We start from the raw sequence: 18,172 nt of genomic DNA on the forward strand, positions 1-18,172 counted from the left end.
TTAGGGTGATAGAACTGTTTTATTTTTTGATTGCTGTGATGGGTAAGTAGGCGAATGTATTTGCAAAAACTCACTAATAACTTACACTTAAAATACTTGACTTTTATTTATGCAAATTATTTCTCAATTTAAAAATAAGTTAAGGGAAAAAGTGAATGCAAAAGGGAAGTTAAAATCCCCATGACCACATTTTTAAGAATTGAATCAACAAAATATACTCAAGAAACTCAACATACGGTATTAAAAACTGAGAAGGAGAATGCAGTAGAAAAGACATGAGAACAAGAAGAAAAATAACTCAAGGTGGCAAGAACCTAAAAACCTATTCCCCGACCTGAGAACATCATCCAAAACAAGGAAGCTTATGGTCTCTGAGAATGGCTGGATAATTTCTGGTGACCACTCAAGAGGAGCTCCAACTACAAGGCTAGCGGTGTAGTGGTGTGACCCAGCCTCCCCTCTGGGTGTGCAGGAAAACCAGTCTCACCCAGATGAACTCAGACAATGATCACACTCAGATCACTCACAAAGTTATGACAAGGGAAAACCCAGAAGAACAGCACCCCTGTTGGAATTAATGGTGTGCCTGTGTAGTGACAGTGATACACAGGTGTTCCTCCACATAAACACTTAATGCCCCGTGGGGGCCGTGCTATGGGTGGGGAGGCTTCATGCCTACGTGAACACCTTGCCATAAGTAACTCTCTTTCCCACAGCTACCCACACCCAAACATTGACTGATGTAAGTTCATAAAGTTCTGGCCATCTTGGCACAAAGCAGGGCTCCTCTGAATGGTCATTGTACTATGGAGCTCACCCCCAGGGCAGCTGACGCTGCCCCTGGGAGTCCCTTCAGCATGACCATCTTCTCTGCCCAGGGCAACTGTGAATCCCATGCATTTACTAATAAACATCCTACATGCCACGCCCTCTCAGAGTGGGCTTCCTGGAGAGCTCACCTGGAAAGAGCCTGGTAGATTCATCCGTGAAACAGATGGAAACTCCTACCCAATATTTCAGAATAAGCTGAAAAGAGTTAAAAAAGCCATAGAATGTGCAAAACACTAGCAAAGATCAGAATTTAAAAGAATTCAGTTGTGAGTGATTAGAGGAAGGGACGTCTTGGAAAGCAAAAGGATAGATCAGGAAGCAGCTAGAAATGAACCAAACACCACTTCATAAATGAAGTCTAAACTTGGGAGAGCATATGCCTAAATAAACATGGTGGGTAAGGCCATCAATGGGAAAAGCAGATATGAAAGAGGAAGAACTAGAGAAAGGATGAAGATGATTCTGGAGAATGCATCCTCTAGATTTCTGTCCTTATAAACCTGAAGCCAGCCAAGCAGCGAGGCATGCCCTGAGAAGACACAAGGGTTGTTTCTGTTGGAGAAAGAAGAGACAGTGATGAGATGTTAGTGATATTCCAGGTGTGAGCTATTTAGGTTGACTCTGTGAAAGTTCGTTGCTGTGCCAATCATGATTTGTACACTTTTCTGTCAGTGAGTTTTGCTTCCATAAAAAGTGAACATGATACACTAGTTTTTCATGAATGAAATATGTTTTATATGGAGGTATTAGCAATATTTTCTGTTCTCTCCATTTTTATACTTCCTCTGAAAATAGTTTGTTCTTACATCTTGACCTCCATGTTTCACTTTCAAGCCTTCTTTAAATGTCTGGCAAGCCTTGGATGTTCACATATATTCTGGACTCTGGGACTGAAAAGCTTGCTAGAAGCTCTCTCCATGGATGTTCCTAAGACTGGTGGGCTCTCTGTAGGAGGAGAGTCAGGCAGAGCAAAGTTGCTCATTTTGTTGAGGTGACTCCTAACTTCCAGTCACCTCTGGCAGAAAGAGACGGTCCTATTTCCCTTCTGGAGCCCGAAGTGGGGAGAGGCCAGTGAATCATCCATGCTGTGGGCACGCACACTCACCCCTACTTCAAGTACAGCTCCTGCTGACCCACCTCTCCAGAAAGGAAACCCCCAGGCTCACCCCACATGGAAGAAATGAAAAACAACCCTATCAGACGACAATCTGTGGGCTGGTCTCTGACGTCTTTCTTATCAGCTTGTGATGAGATGCAAAGCAGTGAGGGAATGTTATAGAACGTAACATTACTGAGACATCCCGTCAGCGCACACACACCTTTTGCACAGAGAATAGGATGTCAGATGTTTCTTCCTTCCGTTTCTCTAATACTTTATTTATATTTTAATTTAAATTTTAAGCAGTGGACACACAGTGCAATATTGGTTTCTGAAGTAGAACCCAGAGATTCATCATTTGGGCACAAACCCTAGTGCTCATCACAACAGGTGCCGTCCTTAATGCCTCTCCCCCATCTAGCCCACCCCCAGTCCCCTCCCCTCTTTCAACCCTCAGGTTGTTCTGGGTCCTTGGCAGTCTCTGATGCCTTGTTTCCCTCTCTCCTCTTTCTCTTTTCCCCCTTCTCAATGTTCGTCTGTTTTCTTTCTTAAATTCCACATATGAGAGAGATCATATGGTATTTAACTTTCTCTGACTGACTTATTTCACTTAGCATTTTTATTGTGTTTTACTGAAGTATTGGCTTGTGGGGAAATGGGCAAAGAAAAGAAATTGGTCCTTCCTGCAGGTGATCTGAGCAGTACCGATTGAGAAGCTGGGCTCCTCCCTGAGACACTAACCAATCTTGCTCATAACCACCACACTGGGTAACTCGAGTGTGAGGAGGATGTCCAGATGCAGTTCTGTGCTGGGACCCAGTTTGTTTTTGGTGGGTTTCCCACCTTGTGCAGGTTTCCCACCTTTCAGCGTTGTCCCTTTTGCTTAGAATAATTTTTCTTTTCCCTTTATAATTTTTTCTATCCTTCCTGTATATTATCCTCTCCTATTTGCTTCTTGATGAGAGCCTTTGTGTTTACTATGTTAGTGGGTTTCAGAATAAAATGCATCTGTGGAATCCCAAAAAGTTTACTTAACTTTAAAAGATAGATTTCATAACAAAATTTGTAAGTCAGTATTGCTAGAAATATAATTGTGAAGTTCTTGAAACAGCACAATGAAACAATGACATGTACACACAAAACAAATCATGATCTCGCATAGTAAGATGGCTTAATTACAAAATCCAGATGATATCTACAATAAGATAGTATCTTAATCTAAATAAAAATATCTCATAGGGAAAATTTTGGGAAAAATTAAAATGCATGAATTCTAAAAATACAACTTGTACCAGAGTCACATTCTGTCACTGATGCACACACACAATAAATAAATAACAGAAGTTACTTAAATATTTGCAAGAAAATATCTATCATAAATAAATACCTGTTCCTAAAAAAATATTTGAGCAATAAATGACAATTGCAAACATATTAGGAAGGAAATTAAAAAAAAGGACAGAATGAACTAAAGGAAATGGCCCACGCCATGCTTACAAAGATATATAGTGCTTTAATTGCCTTAATTATTTAATGACCAAGAGTGAAAATAATATAAAAAGCCTTAATCCAAAACCTGAGAAATGGGAGATAAAAATAGAAAGAGAGGTAATCATTTTAAAATATGAGAGCATTATTGACGATTATACACTTGAATTTGAAAATCTAAATAAATTTAACAAAGAGTGAAGTTACATTTTACGGGGAAATGGAGTCACATGTGAAACATGAACTTCGGTTTCAGTCATGAGGCTTCTAAGAGAATATCGATATGCTGTGGTGTGTCCAGACGACCGTACACAAGAAGACAGAGTGTCTGAAATTCAGGTTATGTAGGTAATGGGTAAAGTCCTAATTGTCATAATCACCTCAAACATCTGTGAGTCAATGTTGGAGTCAGTGTATGACATGAGAGACTGAAAACGTGAAAACTGTAGAAAGGCAAGTGTCTACTGTAACAAGGGGAAAGCAACAAGTACCGGGCCAGCACAGGATGGTTTCCCTGGGAGGTACTGTGGAACAACCTTCTGTACAGGGGACATGTGGGACAAGATGGCCATCAGAGTCATTGGGTAGCTCCCCCTCCTTAACGAATTTAATGTGGAATGTCATGGAGACTTCTCCTCCAGCTTGCTTATGGGGACTGGATGGTGGATTATTTTTTCCACTCATTTATGTAGCGTATCTTCTATGTTACATAACAACTGGTTCAGAGGGGTAGTCAGAAAAAGAACCTAGAAATACAATCTTTAGAGAACTGGAAGAAGAAAAGGTCCTTGCCAAGATGCCCCAAGCCTTTGTTAATATGAGCTTCCGCTCTCTGCCGCTGTACATTTTACACGTGCTTTCTTTCACCTTATCTGTTAGATACAAACAAAATCCCTGGGAAGTAGAAAAGGAAAATTATACTATCTTTATTTTCCATACTTTGAAATTCAGATTCAGAGAACAATTGTGACTTTCTTAATGCCATGGCTTAACCAGTGTTGGGCTGAAACCTTCTAATTCTTAGTGCAGTAAATTATTTCCCTATCAGGTCATGCCCCCACGTCTAAGTCAGCTTCAGACTCGAGCACCTCCTTTTAAGCTGGACATAACTTTAAATGAAGAGAACCATCAGAGCTTCGGGACAAAGAAGCCAAAGACAGAACAAGAGCTAACGGTTTTTTAGAGACTTTTGAGAACTATAAGTCATGAGGAGGAGAGCTAACCTCTAAGGACCAATGCTGTGCTATCTCTTTGAATCTTTACAAGAGCCTTGAGAGGAACGGATTACCGTGCCTGCTTTAAGAAGAGAACATTTAGACCCTGAAACATCAAACAAGTTGTCTAAGGCCACACACTTATATGGACAGATATTACCAGAAACTGTTATGGACTAAACATGTAGTGACACACTTGGCCCTAATGTGTGTGAAAACGTTCTATCAAGTCTTAAGAGTAACCCCAGTCTTCCCAATCATTTTCCAAATAGCCAGCTGTACATCTTTGTTCCTAAGGCTGTATACCATAGGGTTCAACAGTGGGGTAATGATAGTATAGGTCACTGTCACCAACCTGTCTTTGCCTGATGAATATTTGGCTGAGGGCCGAAGATAGACCGAGGAAGCACATCCGTAGTGGACAATGACCACAATAAGATGGGAGGCACAAGTGGAGAAGGCTTTCCGTTTGCCCTCAGCAGATGGGATCTTCAGGATGGTATGGACAATGAAGCCATAAGAAATACAGATGAAGATCAAGGGTACAAGAAGCACTAAGACTCCGCAGATGAAGATGACCAGCTCATTGATGTAGGTTTCAGCACAGGCAAGACGGATAACTGGTGAGATGTCACAAAAGTAGTGGTTGACTTTGTTGGGGCCACAGAAAGGGAGGCTGAAGACCAAAGTCGTTCCCACCAGAGATATTAGGAAGCCACTAACAATACAGCTTGCTGTCAGCTGTCCACACACCCTCCAGTTCATGAGAACGGGGTAGCGCAAAGGCTGGCAGATGGCAGTGTAGCGGTCATAACCCATAACTCCCAGAAGCAGGCAATTGGTGACAGCAAAGCCGAGGAAAAAGAACATCTGTGTGGCACAGCCCAAGAAGGAGAGTGTCCTGAGGACAGAGAGCAGGTTGATAAGCATCTTGGGCAGGATAACAATTGTGTAGAAAACTTCAGAAGTTGAAAGGACACAGAGAAAAAAGTACATGGGTGTGTGAAGGCTGCGGTCCAGGTGGATGACAGAGATGATGGTGAAGTTTCCACTCAGGATGATCAAATAGAGGCAGAGAAAAAGCACAAAGAGAACAGGCTGCAATTCACCGAAGCCAGAGAAACCCAGCAGTAGGAACTCAGTGACCTGGGAAGAATTGGCCATGGAGGGGATGCTGCAGAACAAAGTCAGTGTGATCAGGTCCAGGGACCCCTGGGATGGAGGAATCAGAGAGACATACCCTTCATAACAAAACCAGTGCCAGTCTGGTATGAATGGGAAATAAAGGGAAAAAAAAGTATTATAAATTAACCAAAAGTTATCCTAAATTAATATGTATCTACAGTGCTGTTTCTCTGCCGATGATTTTATCAGTGAGTCTGGGGTTAGTGTTCACATGAAGGCACAATATTTGTTGACATAAAACCAGTCTTTTCATCCCCCCCCCCACTCCACTCTTGCAGACTTATGTTCTCTCTACTTAATTCTTTGGTAACCTAAGATTCAAAAGAAACCTTATGTTAATTATGATTTTCCATGATCATAGTTTTATCCATATTGCTGATACATATATTCCATAAGCAATAGCACCAATACCTGAGGATCTGCCTCTCACCTGCTTTTAATACATTCATCATCTAGGGAAACATCCTTGATCTGTCTTTGTGCCGCTGGCTTCTGAAGAATGCAGCTCCTTTTCTTTACTGACCGTTGACCCCATTTCCATGCAGTCATTCATGAAAGGTTAATTTGGTTTAAAACTACTCCTTCTGTCTTAGAGCTAGTTTGATGAATCCTCTGCACACCCTCGTAGGACAGTAAACCTGATTTATCTTGCAGAAAACCCATGGCTGGAGGAATTTAGCTTTGATTCCACATTAGCTGGTTGCCCATTGGGTTTCATGTCTTATCCTTGATACACTCGACTTGGAGACTCAACAAACTGTCTTTCCCAGGATCCATCTCTGAATTCCTGAGTAGGCAGGCTCAGATAATTTCCCTAATGTTTCTGATAAGTTATTGTTCCTATTGATAGATTATATGTATTTTAATCAAAACCATTCTTGTCCTCTCCCAACACTTCTCCAGATCTATTCCTTCACAAGGATTCTGTGTCTCAGTAAACAGGTCCAAAATCCTCCCCAACACGTAAGCTGTAAATTCCTGAGACATCTTTAAACACATGATTTTTCTCATCCTCACATGCAATCTATTTTTGATCTACAATACTTTTAGGATCACTTCTTCTTTTCTATAAGAAATTAGTTCTTGTCTGGACTATTCCAAGGGCATGACTGACAGACCTGCTGGATTGTATTTTGTTCTACTCTAAGCCATTCTCCTTTGTGCCCTCAGAGCTGTCTTCTTATAGGACAAATCCTTACCCTGTTAACAAACCTAAATGACCCTTAACTATCTGCAAATTTGAAGCAATCATACACTGTGTCTCGTATTTTCCCAAATGTAACTTTGCACACATAACTGCCACTATATATTCCTCCACACATGCTTTAGTGTTGGGAAACTTTGAACAACCATGTCGTTTTTTGTCCTACCTCCTAAATCTGGAAATTATCCACGCTTTGTTTGTGATTATTGTTTTTTTTTCTTCTTTTATTTTTGTAACCTTCTTTAAATTCTCTAAGTAACATTTACACATTGACTCCTCTCTATACCTTCTTAATCATGTTTTATTATCACTTTCCCTTGGTTTCCTTAGCAATCACTAGTATCTCATCTGACACTAGCATTATGCAGTTGTCTTTTACTTCACAAATTTAAATTACCAGAGACCAGTATCTAAATCTACACACATACAGCTGTGTTTAGTATACACCACATGCTTGAAAACTTGCTGAAATTGAGACACAAGACTAGAGCATGGGGACACAACTAGATCTCGGGATGTCCAGCACAGGGGACCGTCCTAAAGGAAAGTACCAGAAACATTCACAAATGAAACAGACCATGTTCACTGAGAAACAACTGGCCGATTTGGAATCCTTGTTCAGCAAGAACCCATACCCCACTCTCAGCCTTCAGAAAGAAATGGCCTCGAAATTGCAGATCCATCCCACCGTACTGCAGGTTTGGTTCAAGAACCACAGAGCAAAACTCAAGAAAGCCAAACAGCAATTAGCTGGAGCAGAAGTCAAGACCAGCTCTTCCAAGGGACCCATGGATGCCCCTCCAGAATCCCCCCGTGGTGCCCACCAAGCCTTCCTGGTTTACACAGACCACCCAACACCTTCCTTCCAACTCAGCATATGCTCCAATCTGAAGGTTCTCCCAGACCATTCTGTTGGCCACAAATAGTCCACTTTGGCTGCTGCCAAGACCCTAACATCTACTCCCTTCGTCCCATATGGAATCTCAAATTCTTCCCACAAGCTTCACTGCTTATTCTCTTGGTTCTTCATCTCCACAAAGAACTTAATGAGCAAAGCCAGACACAAAGGTCACATACTGTAATGATTCACGATGATTCCCGTACAAGAGATTCGAGATCCACGCAACATGGATGCATTCCAGAAACACTCTCCATGAAAGAAAAGAAAGACACACAAGTGCCTGTTGGGTAGAACTGAGTGGAGCGAGGCACTCAACAAACTTATAGCAACTGGAATGTTTTGTGTTGTAATCAGGATGACAGGAACCTGCACTAAATTCATCCAAAGACACAGAACAGCAATACTCTATTACATACACCACAAAAGGCAATCATGGGGCAGGATGAAGGCGCTGGCCATGGTGGTAATCATTTTGCAATCTATAAATGTATCAAATCAATGCACTGTACACCTTATACTTGTATCTCAGTAAAGCTGGAGACAATGTTTAAATTCTATCTCAATAAACATATACAATGAGACTATTAGGGACAGGTGTTAAAAAAAAAAAAAAAACTTGCTGAAATTGTAATGACCCATGATCTCAGGTTTTCTTCTAAATAACTTTAAATCCCCCAAGGTTTTCCAAACTTGTTCTCTTAATATTTATTTAATATATAATATTAACCTTCAACATTTTAGGATAAAAACTCTTTCTAGTGTCATTCTCTAAACTCAGAGTCAAAAGATCCATTCAAGATTGCTGCTTTCTGGATGTCTTCTTTGCAGACATATCTGTTCATGTCTTCTGCCCATTTCTTGATTGGATTATTAGTTCTTTGGGTGTTGAGCTTGACAAGTTCTTTATAGATTTTGGATACTAACCTTATGGCCAACAGACACATGAAAAAGTGCTCAACATCACTTGGCATCGGGGAAATACAAATCAAAACCACAGTGAGATACCATCTCACACCAGTCAGAATGGCTAAAATTAACCAGTCAGGAAATGATAGGTGTTGGAGAGGATGCGGAGAAAGAGGAACCCTCTTGCATTGTTGGTGGGAATGCAAGCTGGTGCAGCCACTCCGGAAAACAGCATGAAGGTTCCTCAACAAGTTGAAAATAGAGCTACCTTATGACTCAGCAATCGCACTACTGGGTATTTTCTCTAAAGATAAAAATGTAGTGATCTGAAGGGGTACATACACCTGAAAGTTTATAGCAGCAATGTCCACAATAGACAAACTATGGAAAGAACCTAGATGTCCATCAGCGGATGAATGGATACACACACACATACACACATGCACAATGGAATACTATGCAATAATAATTAAAAAAAAAAACCCGAAATCTTGACATTTGCAATGATGTGGATGGAACTAGAGGGTATTAACCCTAAGTGAAATAAGTCAATCATGGGAAGACAGTTATCATATATACTCTCTGATATGAGGAATTTGAGAGGCAGGTTGGGGGTGGGGGGAAGGGAGGGAAAAAATGAAGCAAGATGTGACCTGGGGGTAAACAAACCATAAGAACATTCATAATCTCAGGAAACAAACTGAAGGTTGCTAGAAGGGAGGGGGGTGGGAGGGATAGGGTGGCTGGTTGTGGACATTGGGGAGGGTATGTGCTACACTGCTGTGAACTATGTAAGACTGATGATTCACAGACCTGTACCCCTGAAACAAATAATACATTATATGTTAATTTTAAAAAAGAAAGAAAATAAATAAAAGTAAAAATACCAGTTTAAAAAAAATTACTGCTCTCTGACCATCAAGTGGTTTCCTCCTTAACTAACTAAACTTGTAAATTTTCATTTGAATAGTTAGTCTTAAAGACCTGTGCAAATAACAAAACTTCTATCATCGTTTGCTCTTTTGCTTAGCCAAAGGTGTAGAAAATTTTAAAATGGGACTAAAATCAGGAGCTTTCACTTCTATTTTGGTATCATTGAATTGCCCATCTGTGGACTTTGTAAGTAAGAAACACACACCATGGTCTTGACCAGGAACAGTCTCCCCTGTGGCTCTTCCTGAGATGCCATTGTCAACTTTCCAGCATCCCAGTCTCCATCCTTTGAGTTTGTTCTTTCATAGGACCATCTCCAGAAAGAGCAGTGATCTGTCATCCAGGGAGGTTTGGGGTTTGTGTGGAAAGAAAGAAAGGTCATGTTACTGGGTGACCACGTTGTGACCCTCCCCCACAACATTCACAAGACATCACCTACTTTTTCAGAGTCATCCTTGGAATCTACGCGATAATTGAAATTTGAAAAGAAATTCCTTATTAAAACAAACAAACAAACAAACAAACAAACAAACATACTGTCTCTCCTTAACCTGGTTGAGGATGCTGCATAAAATATTTGGTGAATAGAAGAGCTTGGAAGGGAAGAATCTACAGATTCAGAGAAAAGCTTTGGGAAACTAAGGGCAGGGGAGAAAATAAATAAAATTGTGTAATTCAATTGTCTTCTTAACAAGTGGAAAAGTGAATTGATTTCTCATTACCTTGCTCAATGACTTCATGTGGAGGCGAAGCCAGTTCCTTAAGCTGGTTAAAAAGACAGCTAATTCTTCACCCCCAATTTTCTTTACAACTTTCTCCTCTAAATCTCCATCACACAGAAATTAACTGAAATACTTACAGTTTTCTCTTTTTTTAAGTATATTTTAAAATATACTCAGAGAGAGTGAGAGAGAGAGTGAGCACAAACAGGGGAAGGGGCAGAAGAAGCAGTCTTTCCACTGAGCAAAAAGCCTGATGCAGACTCTATCCTGACCCCGAGATCATGACCTGAGCTGAAGGCAGATCTTTAACCAACTGAGCCACCCGGGCATCCCTGAAATACTTAGAGTTTTCTATATATGCTTTTGATTTTCAAGACTTCATGCTGAGAAAATGTGTGTGCAAAGAGATACAGATGCAGAAGACAGAATTAGGGAGAAAGAGACAGAAAGGGAGGGAGAGAGAAGGATAGAAAGAGAGGGAGAGAGAATGAGACAGAGAGAAAGTAGAGGCCTCTATACTCTCTTGCCTTCATCTAGGGCCCCCTCATTGTTCACATTTTTTTTTAAAGACACCAGTTGCTGAACTTTCTCTAATCTGTACAGGGAGAGTTCGTTGTTTCTATTATATGTAACATTTAGTTTCTATTATATGTAACATTTAGTGAATTTCAAGATTGTTTCCTGTGTCTTTATCAAAATACTCAACCTGTTTTGTACAAATTATTTCTTCCAGTAGACTGGAAAACCTCAGGAACAAAGACCATACCTTACTCTCTATGAATCCTCAAAACTTACCCAATGTTTAAATTAATAACATATAAGTGCTTGATGAATAAGTAAATCGAATAGTCCACTAATGAATTAGTCAGGATCCCAATTAGTTCCTTCTACAGCAGCTGGGTTCCCTGGGCACCACCACATGCTCCTAAGTGAAAACACAGCCTGCGTTCTTTGTCCATTCCATGTTCTCTATAAATTTTCATTTTCATCCTTTCTCAGTCTCATACTGTATCCCCAAACTCACATGAAACAATCAAACTGAGTCTGTGGCCCTGCCTTCTTGTGACCTCCATCTCCAGCCTCAAAGTTTTTAACATCCAGTTGTCTTTTTTGACATTTTATCACATTTCCCACTACTGATCAGGAGGGGAAAGTAAGTCACTGACTCATGAGAAAACTCGATTTAAATTTTGACATACAAGAAATGACAGGATTGTCACCATTCTTCTCAATGTGGAAACCAAAGTCCCTAAATAAAAATAAAAATTTTACAGTCCTTCAAATCAATGCTAGTGCCTGGTGGCATGCCGGCCTCTTCATTCTCAGACACTTCCTTGAATCTTCTATGAGGTTTTCTAGGTGAAACTTGCAAAATTGTCGTCCGTGTCATAATGTACTAGAGTTCTTCTCTCGTTTTCCATCAACCGTCTGAACCAATATAAGGAAACTGTCTATATGACTCCACAGAAAATATCACCTGTGCCTCTTCTCCATGGGTGGTTTAGCTAATGACTCGATGAGCATCACTAAGGGTGTTTTTCCTTTCTGCATTGGCATGGCCTCAATGCCTTGTTGGAATTGAGATCCCCTCCTCCACAAGGAGCTAATTACCACATGGTGCCCGGTGCTTGTCCATAATTTCCCCAATTAACAGGTGGAATGATAGTAATACACTAAGAGAATTTGTTGGTCAAAGAGAAGGCCGTTTTTAATACACCAGGGGGATTAGTTGGTTTCCTCTTCAAAATTCTCTGGGGACATACTAGGAAGCTGAACATTTTCTGGGCACCATTTGTTAAGACAAACATCAATGGAAGGGCCTCCTTTGAGTTTCCCTACCTAATGACTCTAAATTTTTATTCTCAGGTTGGAGGAAAATGTAAATTTTGCAGTCTCATTTTTGACATCTGTAGGAGGGGAAGAAAGGGACAAACAAAGGACAGACTACTAGAACGGCAGAGGCAGCATAAGTGTTTCAGACTCATGCGAAACATACTCATTCCTAGAATATATTGTGAGCATGATTAGTATTTGTTCAATAAACAAATAAACAAGGTAAATTTGGGTCATGGAGAAAAATATGGGGGCGCGCTGGTAGAGAAAGTTTTTAGCTTAGATGTCTCCTTTGGTAGAATGTCCTCCTATTTTCAGATGGCATATTATTCCCTCTCCCAGTGAGTCCAGACACTTGGGCTGGAAATAGGGCAAATGCTAGACATTGAGGGAAATGATAGAGAAGGACTAAAAATATAGAGATGGGAAATTATGCCCATGACTCACAAACCAAACAAGGGAGGAATCTGGATACTTGATAGTATAGTATATAATATTCAGACCAGGAGTATTAATGAACAACAAAAGACAGTAACAAAAAGCATTTTGATGTTAACAACTATAATTCACAATGAAATTATTATAGATATGAATTTGCATCTCCCGCCCCAAAACATAGCTGCAACCTTTGTAAGAGAGAAAATGTAAGATGTTTATAAGGAGACACAGTGATAATGGATAACTTTCCTAAAGCACTCTGCTCAAACAAATCAGGATGAAAAATATCTCCAAGAGGTTAGGAGGCCTAAGGAGCAAAATAGTGAAGTATGTCAGATAAATATTTATTGGAATTTGTATTCTAATGAAAGAGTACACATATTCTTATCAAGGCACATGAAGTATGTATGAATATTGGCTGTGTATTAAGTCACAATAAAAATTTCAACCAAAGTCACAAACTACTAAGAATAACAAACAATATTCTCAATCCTAGTGTAATAAACTATCCAATGACTAACAGAGAAAAATGGCTTTTCCACCTGAGAATTTTAAAATCTATGAAATAATTTTTGGGTCAAAAGGAAATCCAAACAAAGTGAAATAAGTTCTAGGAAATATTATAAATTACATTCCATGTAGCAGAATATGTGGATTAAATTTAAAGCGAGCATGATAGGAAATTTCGCAGAATAATTATATAAATAAATAAAACTTTTTAAAAAAATGTCATGTAGAAAGCATGAGAAGGTCAGAAATAGAACATCAACTTAAAAGAAAATTCAAATGAAAGATAATACAAACAACATTAAAAATAACAATATGGGGGGAAAAACCTAGAATGCATCCATTCATTCACATGTACGTTAGCTTTTTGAAAACAATTGACAAGACAGATAAAATATACAAACTACTACTATATGAACCATAAATTCAAAAAAAAAATAAGCAAAAATATGCATAATACAAAATGACAGAGGAGAAAACCATTATAGGAATTTTCATATCTCAAAATATTTTGTAGATATTTTACAAAGAATTTTGAAAGTCTAGATGAAGTGAATGATTTTGTAGAGCACTAAATTTCAGATATGATCAATTAAAAATAAAAATGAAAATGCAGGAAAATTTTCTTGAAAGAAATGGAAGTTATTATCATGAGACTATGCCTCAAATAGACAGTGTGCCTGTATTATTTCACAGAATTTCAACAAAACTTCAAACATGAAATGATCTCAACCTAACATTCAAAGAATTCAGTAAAATCTTCTTTAAGAAAAAGAGAAAAACCTGTTTAAATCTTCAAATCACAAAAGTTAAAAAATCTTGCAGCTATATCAATAAAATGCAAAAACAAATTAAACTTAGAAAAATTATACCAATGAATGAAAAAATTGGAAACTAAGCTTAAAGATATTAACAGATTCTTTGATTAGTGGATAATCAATGATTTGTATAAAATGAAATATTTACTTGCAACATAGACACAACTAAAAATATTAGAAAACAATAGGAAATTTCTCAAAGATTATAAAAATGTTGATAAAAACCTATGACAAAGTGATGGATAAAAACTAAAACTCTAAAGTAGGAAATGGTATGGATATAGACATACAGTTGATAAAATAAAAGGCACATAAAAGGCATACAATTCACTGATAGTTAAAATTTAATTTTAATGAATCAATTTAATTAAAAGGATATGAAATCTGGCCCATTACCCTTCGAAGGGCTGACTTGAACTCCTTATTCCTCAGACTGTAAATCATTGGATTGAACAGTGGAGTGAGGATGGTGTAGGACACAGATATGAGGGTGTCCTGACTTGAAGAGTAGCTGGACTTGGGCCTTAAGTAGATGAAAGAGGCACAGCCATAATGCACAGTTACCACAATGAGATGGGAGGCACAGGTGGAGAAGGCTTTGTACCTGCCGGTGGAGGATGGGATCTTCAAAATGGCAGAAATGATGCGGATGTAAGAGACCAAGATAAGTAGCAGGGGAATGACCAAGACGAATACACCAATCATGAAAATGACCAACTGACTGAGGTGGGAGTGGTGGGATGCCACCTTGAGGACAGGCGCGATGTCACAGAAGTAATGATGGAGCTGGTTGGAGGAACGGAAGGGCAAGTGAAATATCATGGAGGTGATAATCTGTGCAATAGTAAAGCCACAGACACAGGCAGCAGCCACTAGTCCCACACACACCCGGTGTCCCATGAGCTCCATGTAGCGCAGAGGGTTACAGATGGCCACATAGCGGTCATAACCCATGGCTGCCAGCAGGAAGGAGTGAGAACAGCCAAGGAAGAGGAAGGTGAACATCTGGATGGCACAGCCCAGGAAGGAGATGGTCTTCTCCTGGGTCAGTAGGTCCACCAGCATCTTGGGTACAATGACGAAGGTGTAGCAGGTCTCAGAGCAGGAGAGGACGGCAAGGAAGAAGTACATGGGGGTGTGAAGGGCTCTATCCAGCATGATGGTGGAAATGATGATGGCATTGGTGCCCAGGGTGAACAGGTAGAGGGGCAGGAAGGCTATGAAGAGCAGTCTCTGCAGCCCAGCCAGAGAAGAGAAGCCAAGGAAGACGAAATCCCTCACCAGGGTCTCATTGCCCCACTTCATGCAGAGCACCTCCAAAGACGAGAGTCAGGGACAGCGACAGAGGCCAGGATCCAGGAAGGAGAGTAGAAATGTGTGGGAAAATCAGCACAAACTCTGTAGGCAGGCAAGCCCTTCATTACCCCTCAGAAAGGTCTGCCAAGTAAAGAATTAAGGCTAAATATACAACAGAGGATCAGACAGCCACTTAGGAGACTTCTCTGAGACTAAGACCATGGTATCTCTCTAGCCAAGGATCAAGGATCTGTCTCATTGGTTTTACTTGTATCTTACTTAGGGATTACCGATTTGTCTTTTCACTAGCATCCCAAGAAACTAGCTCTCCAAAAGTGGGAAAAAAATATGTTTAATTTCAGCCATCTGAACTCGTTCAGAACGTGGAAAGAAGGAATGAGAGGTGTTCAGACACAATATGTGAACCTGTTTATCCAACATAAAATGGGAAGGGAGAGGAAGAGTTCTCCAGCAAACATGTGAGGGGAATTGTGTTTGTTGGTGACTTCTTACATGCTAGGATATGTGGTAAGACCATCATAAACCCATGGCAGTAACCAAAGCAATAAGGAAAAACAAAAACAAAAACAAAAAACCTCTGGTGTTACTTCTGACAGACTGACTAATGAGTAATTAAGGACATTCTTGGAGGCTCCACACTGGAGTCCTGAGCAAAGGGTGGGATAGACTACAACACTAGTTTAAAAAAGAATGTCCCCTATTCCAGGAAAAGATGAGTCACCAGCATGGAAGAAAGAAACTCATTACCTTTGCAGTATTTGTAGTTCACCTCCTCTTTCCCATTTTCTGTGTCTCAGAGAAACTCAGAGAACAGAGTTTTCCAAAAATGTCTCAGAGCTTGCAGAGCATGAGAAAGAATGGGACAACTGGTCAGTGTTCCAAGTTCTAGTACCCTGCCATAAATCACATACTCTGTTTTATATATTGTTATATCAACAATATTCCTTTTTTTTTCTTTTCTTTCTTTTTTTTTAGAATTTCATTTTGTTTTTTTTTTTTAATTTTTATTTATTTATTTTTATTTCTTTTCAGCATAACAGTATTCATTGTTTTTGCACCACACCCAGTGCTCCATGCAATCCGTGCCCTCTCCAATACCCACCACCTGGCTCCCCCAACCTCCCACCCCCTGCCCCTTCAAACCCCTCAGATTGTTTTTCAGAGTCCATAGTCTCTCATGGTTCACCTCCCCTTCCAATTTCCCTCAACTCCCTTCTCCTCTCCATCTCCCATGTCCTCCATGTTACTTGTTATGCTCCACTTTTGAATATTCTGCAGCACAGTCCTCAAGCTGCAGAAAGGATTTTTTCTAGTCATTTTTAGGACTAATATCAGATAATTTTTTCATGGGTGTATTTCCCAATTGTCCACGCTTGGGAATTAAAGAAAATGTTCTCTGTAAGCAAAATCAGCTAGCCTTTATTTATTGGTTGCATCCAGTCTTTATTTATACACTTTTCAGGGGCACCTGGGTGGCTTAGTCAGTAAGTATCTGCCTTTGGCTCAGGTCATGATCACAGAATCCTGGGATTGAGTACTACATCAGTCTCTGTTCTACAGGGAGCCTGCTTCTCCCTCTTCCTCTCCCTGCCACTCTGCCTACTTGGGCTTTCTCTCTGTCAAATAAATAAATAAAATCTTAAAAACTATTTTAAAAACTATTTTATTTACATACTTTTCAGTGTATTTATATACTTGTACATCATTTTCTGAATCGGAATCATTTGCATCTGCTACCAGAATTTTTCATTTTTACATTCTTCTAGCCAGTAGCAAATCTTAGATTTCTAGATTTAAGTTAAATGATGGGAAATTTTTTTTTTCTTTTAAAGTTTTATTTATTTGAGAGAGAGGGAGATAGAGTGCACAAGTGGTAGGGGCAGGGAGAAGTAAAGAGAATCTTAAGATGTGCGTCTCCATCTCCTCACCCCCAAGAGTCAGATGCTTAACCTACTTTACCATCTGCGTGCCTCAAATGATGGGATATCTCTGAAACACACTGTATCTGTTCCTAGAAAATGGAGATTAAAATTTTTGTTCTTTTGGGGCACCTGGGTGGCTCAGTGGGTTAAGCCTCTGCTTTCGGCTCAGGTCATGATCTCAGGGTCCTGGGATTGAGACCCACATCGGGCTCTCTGCTTGGCAAGGAGCCTGCTTCCTCCTCTCTCTCTCTGCCTACTTGTGATCTCTCTCTGTCAAATAAATAAATAAATAATCTAAAAAAAATTTTGTTCTTTCTTATTAGTTAGCAAGTGGTCCTAAGCTTAAATAGATATAACTATTCACTTATTTGAAATCAATATGAAGATACTCACATTGGCTGGTATGAAAGCTCTTTAACAAATAACAGGGATTTGTCATTCTTTAACTATCAAGATAGTTCTGTTAAATATAAAGTATATATTTACCATGTCTATCCCCATTATATAAATATATATGTGTACAATAGCTGTAGGTTTCCTATATTTAGGAAAAAAATTGAATGAGACAGTGTGCATACATAACACCTTCACCAGGACAAAGGGATTTCTGTATTTCAAGACAGTGAGGCAAATCTATATTTATACACATTGCTTGTCCTTGTCTTGGCACTTTCCAAAGATTTTTCTGGGTTTCCATTCACCTAATGCAAGTCCAATTCCCACCATATCCTAACTCCACTGAGCATATCATATGGATTAGGCCACAGAGGCTGAAATTCTCTCGATTCTGAAGGAGTACCTGTATCTACCCAAATCCAGAACTACTGTGTAAATTATTTGTCACTCAGACCCAT

General features: G+C 39.6%; 3 protein-coding genes across 3 annotated transcripts; 1 reads left to right on the forward strand and 2 right to left on the reverse strand.

The window, feature by feature from the left end:
- Nucleotides 1–4,857: 4,857 nt before the first annotated feature.
- Nucleotides 4,858–5,796, reverse strand: LOC125086304 (olfactory receptor 10R2). Its single transcript, XM_047705527.1, has one exon. The coding sequence runs from the start codon at nt 5,794–5,796 to the stop codon at nt 4,858–4,860; it is 939 nt and encodes a 312-aa protein (XP_047561483.1).
- Nucleotides 5,797–7,512: 1,716 nt separating this feature from the next.
- LOC125085614 (divergent paired-related homeobox-like) lies at nt 7,513–7,947 on the forward strand. Its single transcript, XM_047704076.1, has one exon. It carries the CDS (start codon nt 7,513–7,515, stop codon nt 7,945–7,947), a length of 435 nt encoding a protein of 144 aa, XP_047560032.1.
- Nucleotides 7,948–14,442: 6,495 nt separating this feature from the next.
- Nucleotides 14,443–15,455, reverse strand: LOC125086206 (olfactory receptor 10K1). The gene has a single exon (XM_047705410.1). The coding sequence runs from the start codon at nt 15,382–15,384 to the stop codon at nt 14,443–14,445; it is 942 nt and encodes a 313-aa protein (XP_047561366.1). The 5' UTR covers nt 15,385–15,455.
- Nucleotides 15,456–18,172: the final 2,717 nt, after the last annotated feature.

Source organism: Lutra lutra, chromosome 15 (assembly GCF_902655055.1).
Source record: "Lutra lutra chromosome 15, mLutLut1.2, whole genome shotgun sequence".
NCBI lineage: Eukaryota > Metazoa > Chordata > Mammalia > Carnivora > Mustelidae > Lutra > Lutra lutra.

Excerpts from the sequence above, each read along its gene's own strand:
- LOC125085614 (XM_047704076.1), top strand. The coding sequence starts at position 7,513 with ATGGGGACACAACTAGATCTCGGGATGTCCAGCACAGGGGACCGTCCT.
- LOC125086304 (XM_047705527.1), bottom strand. The coding sequence starts at position 5,796 with ATGGCCAATTCTTCCCAGGTCACTGAGTTCCTACTGCTGGGTTTCTCT.
- LOC125086206 (XM_047705410.1), bottom strand. The coding sequence starts at position 15,384 with ATGAAGTGGGGCAATGAGACCCTGGTGAGGGATTTCGTCTTCCTTGGC.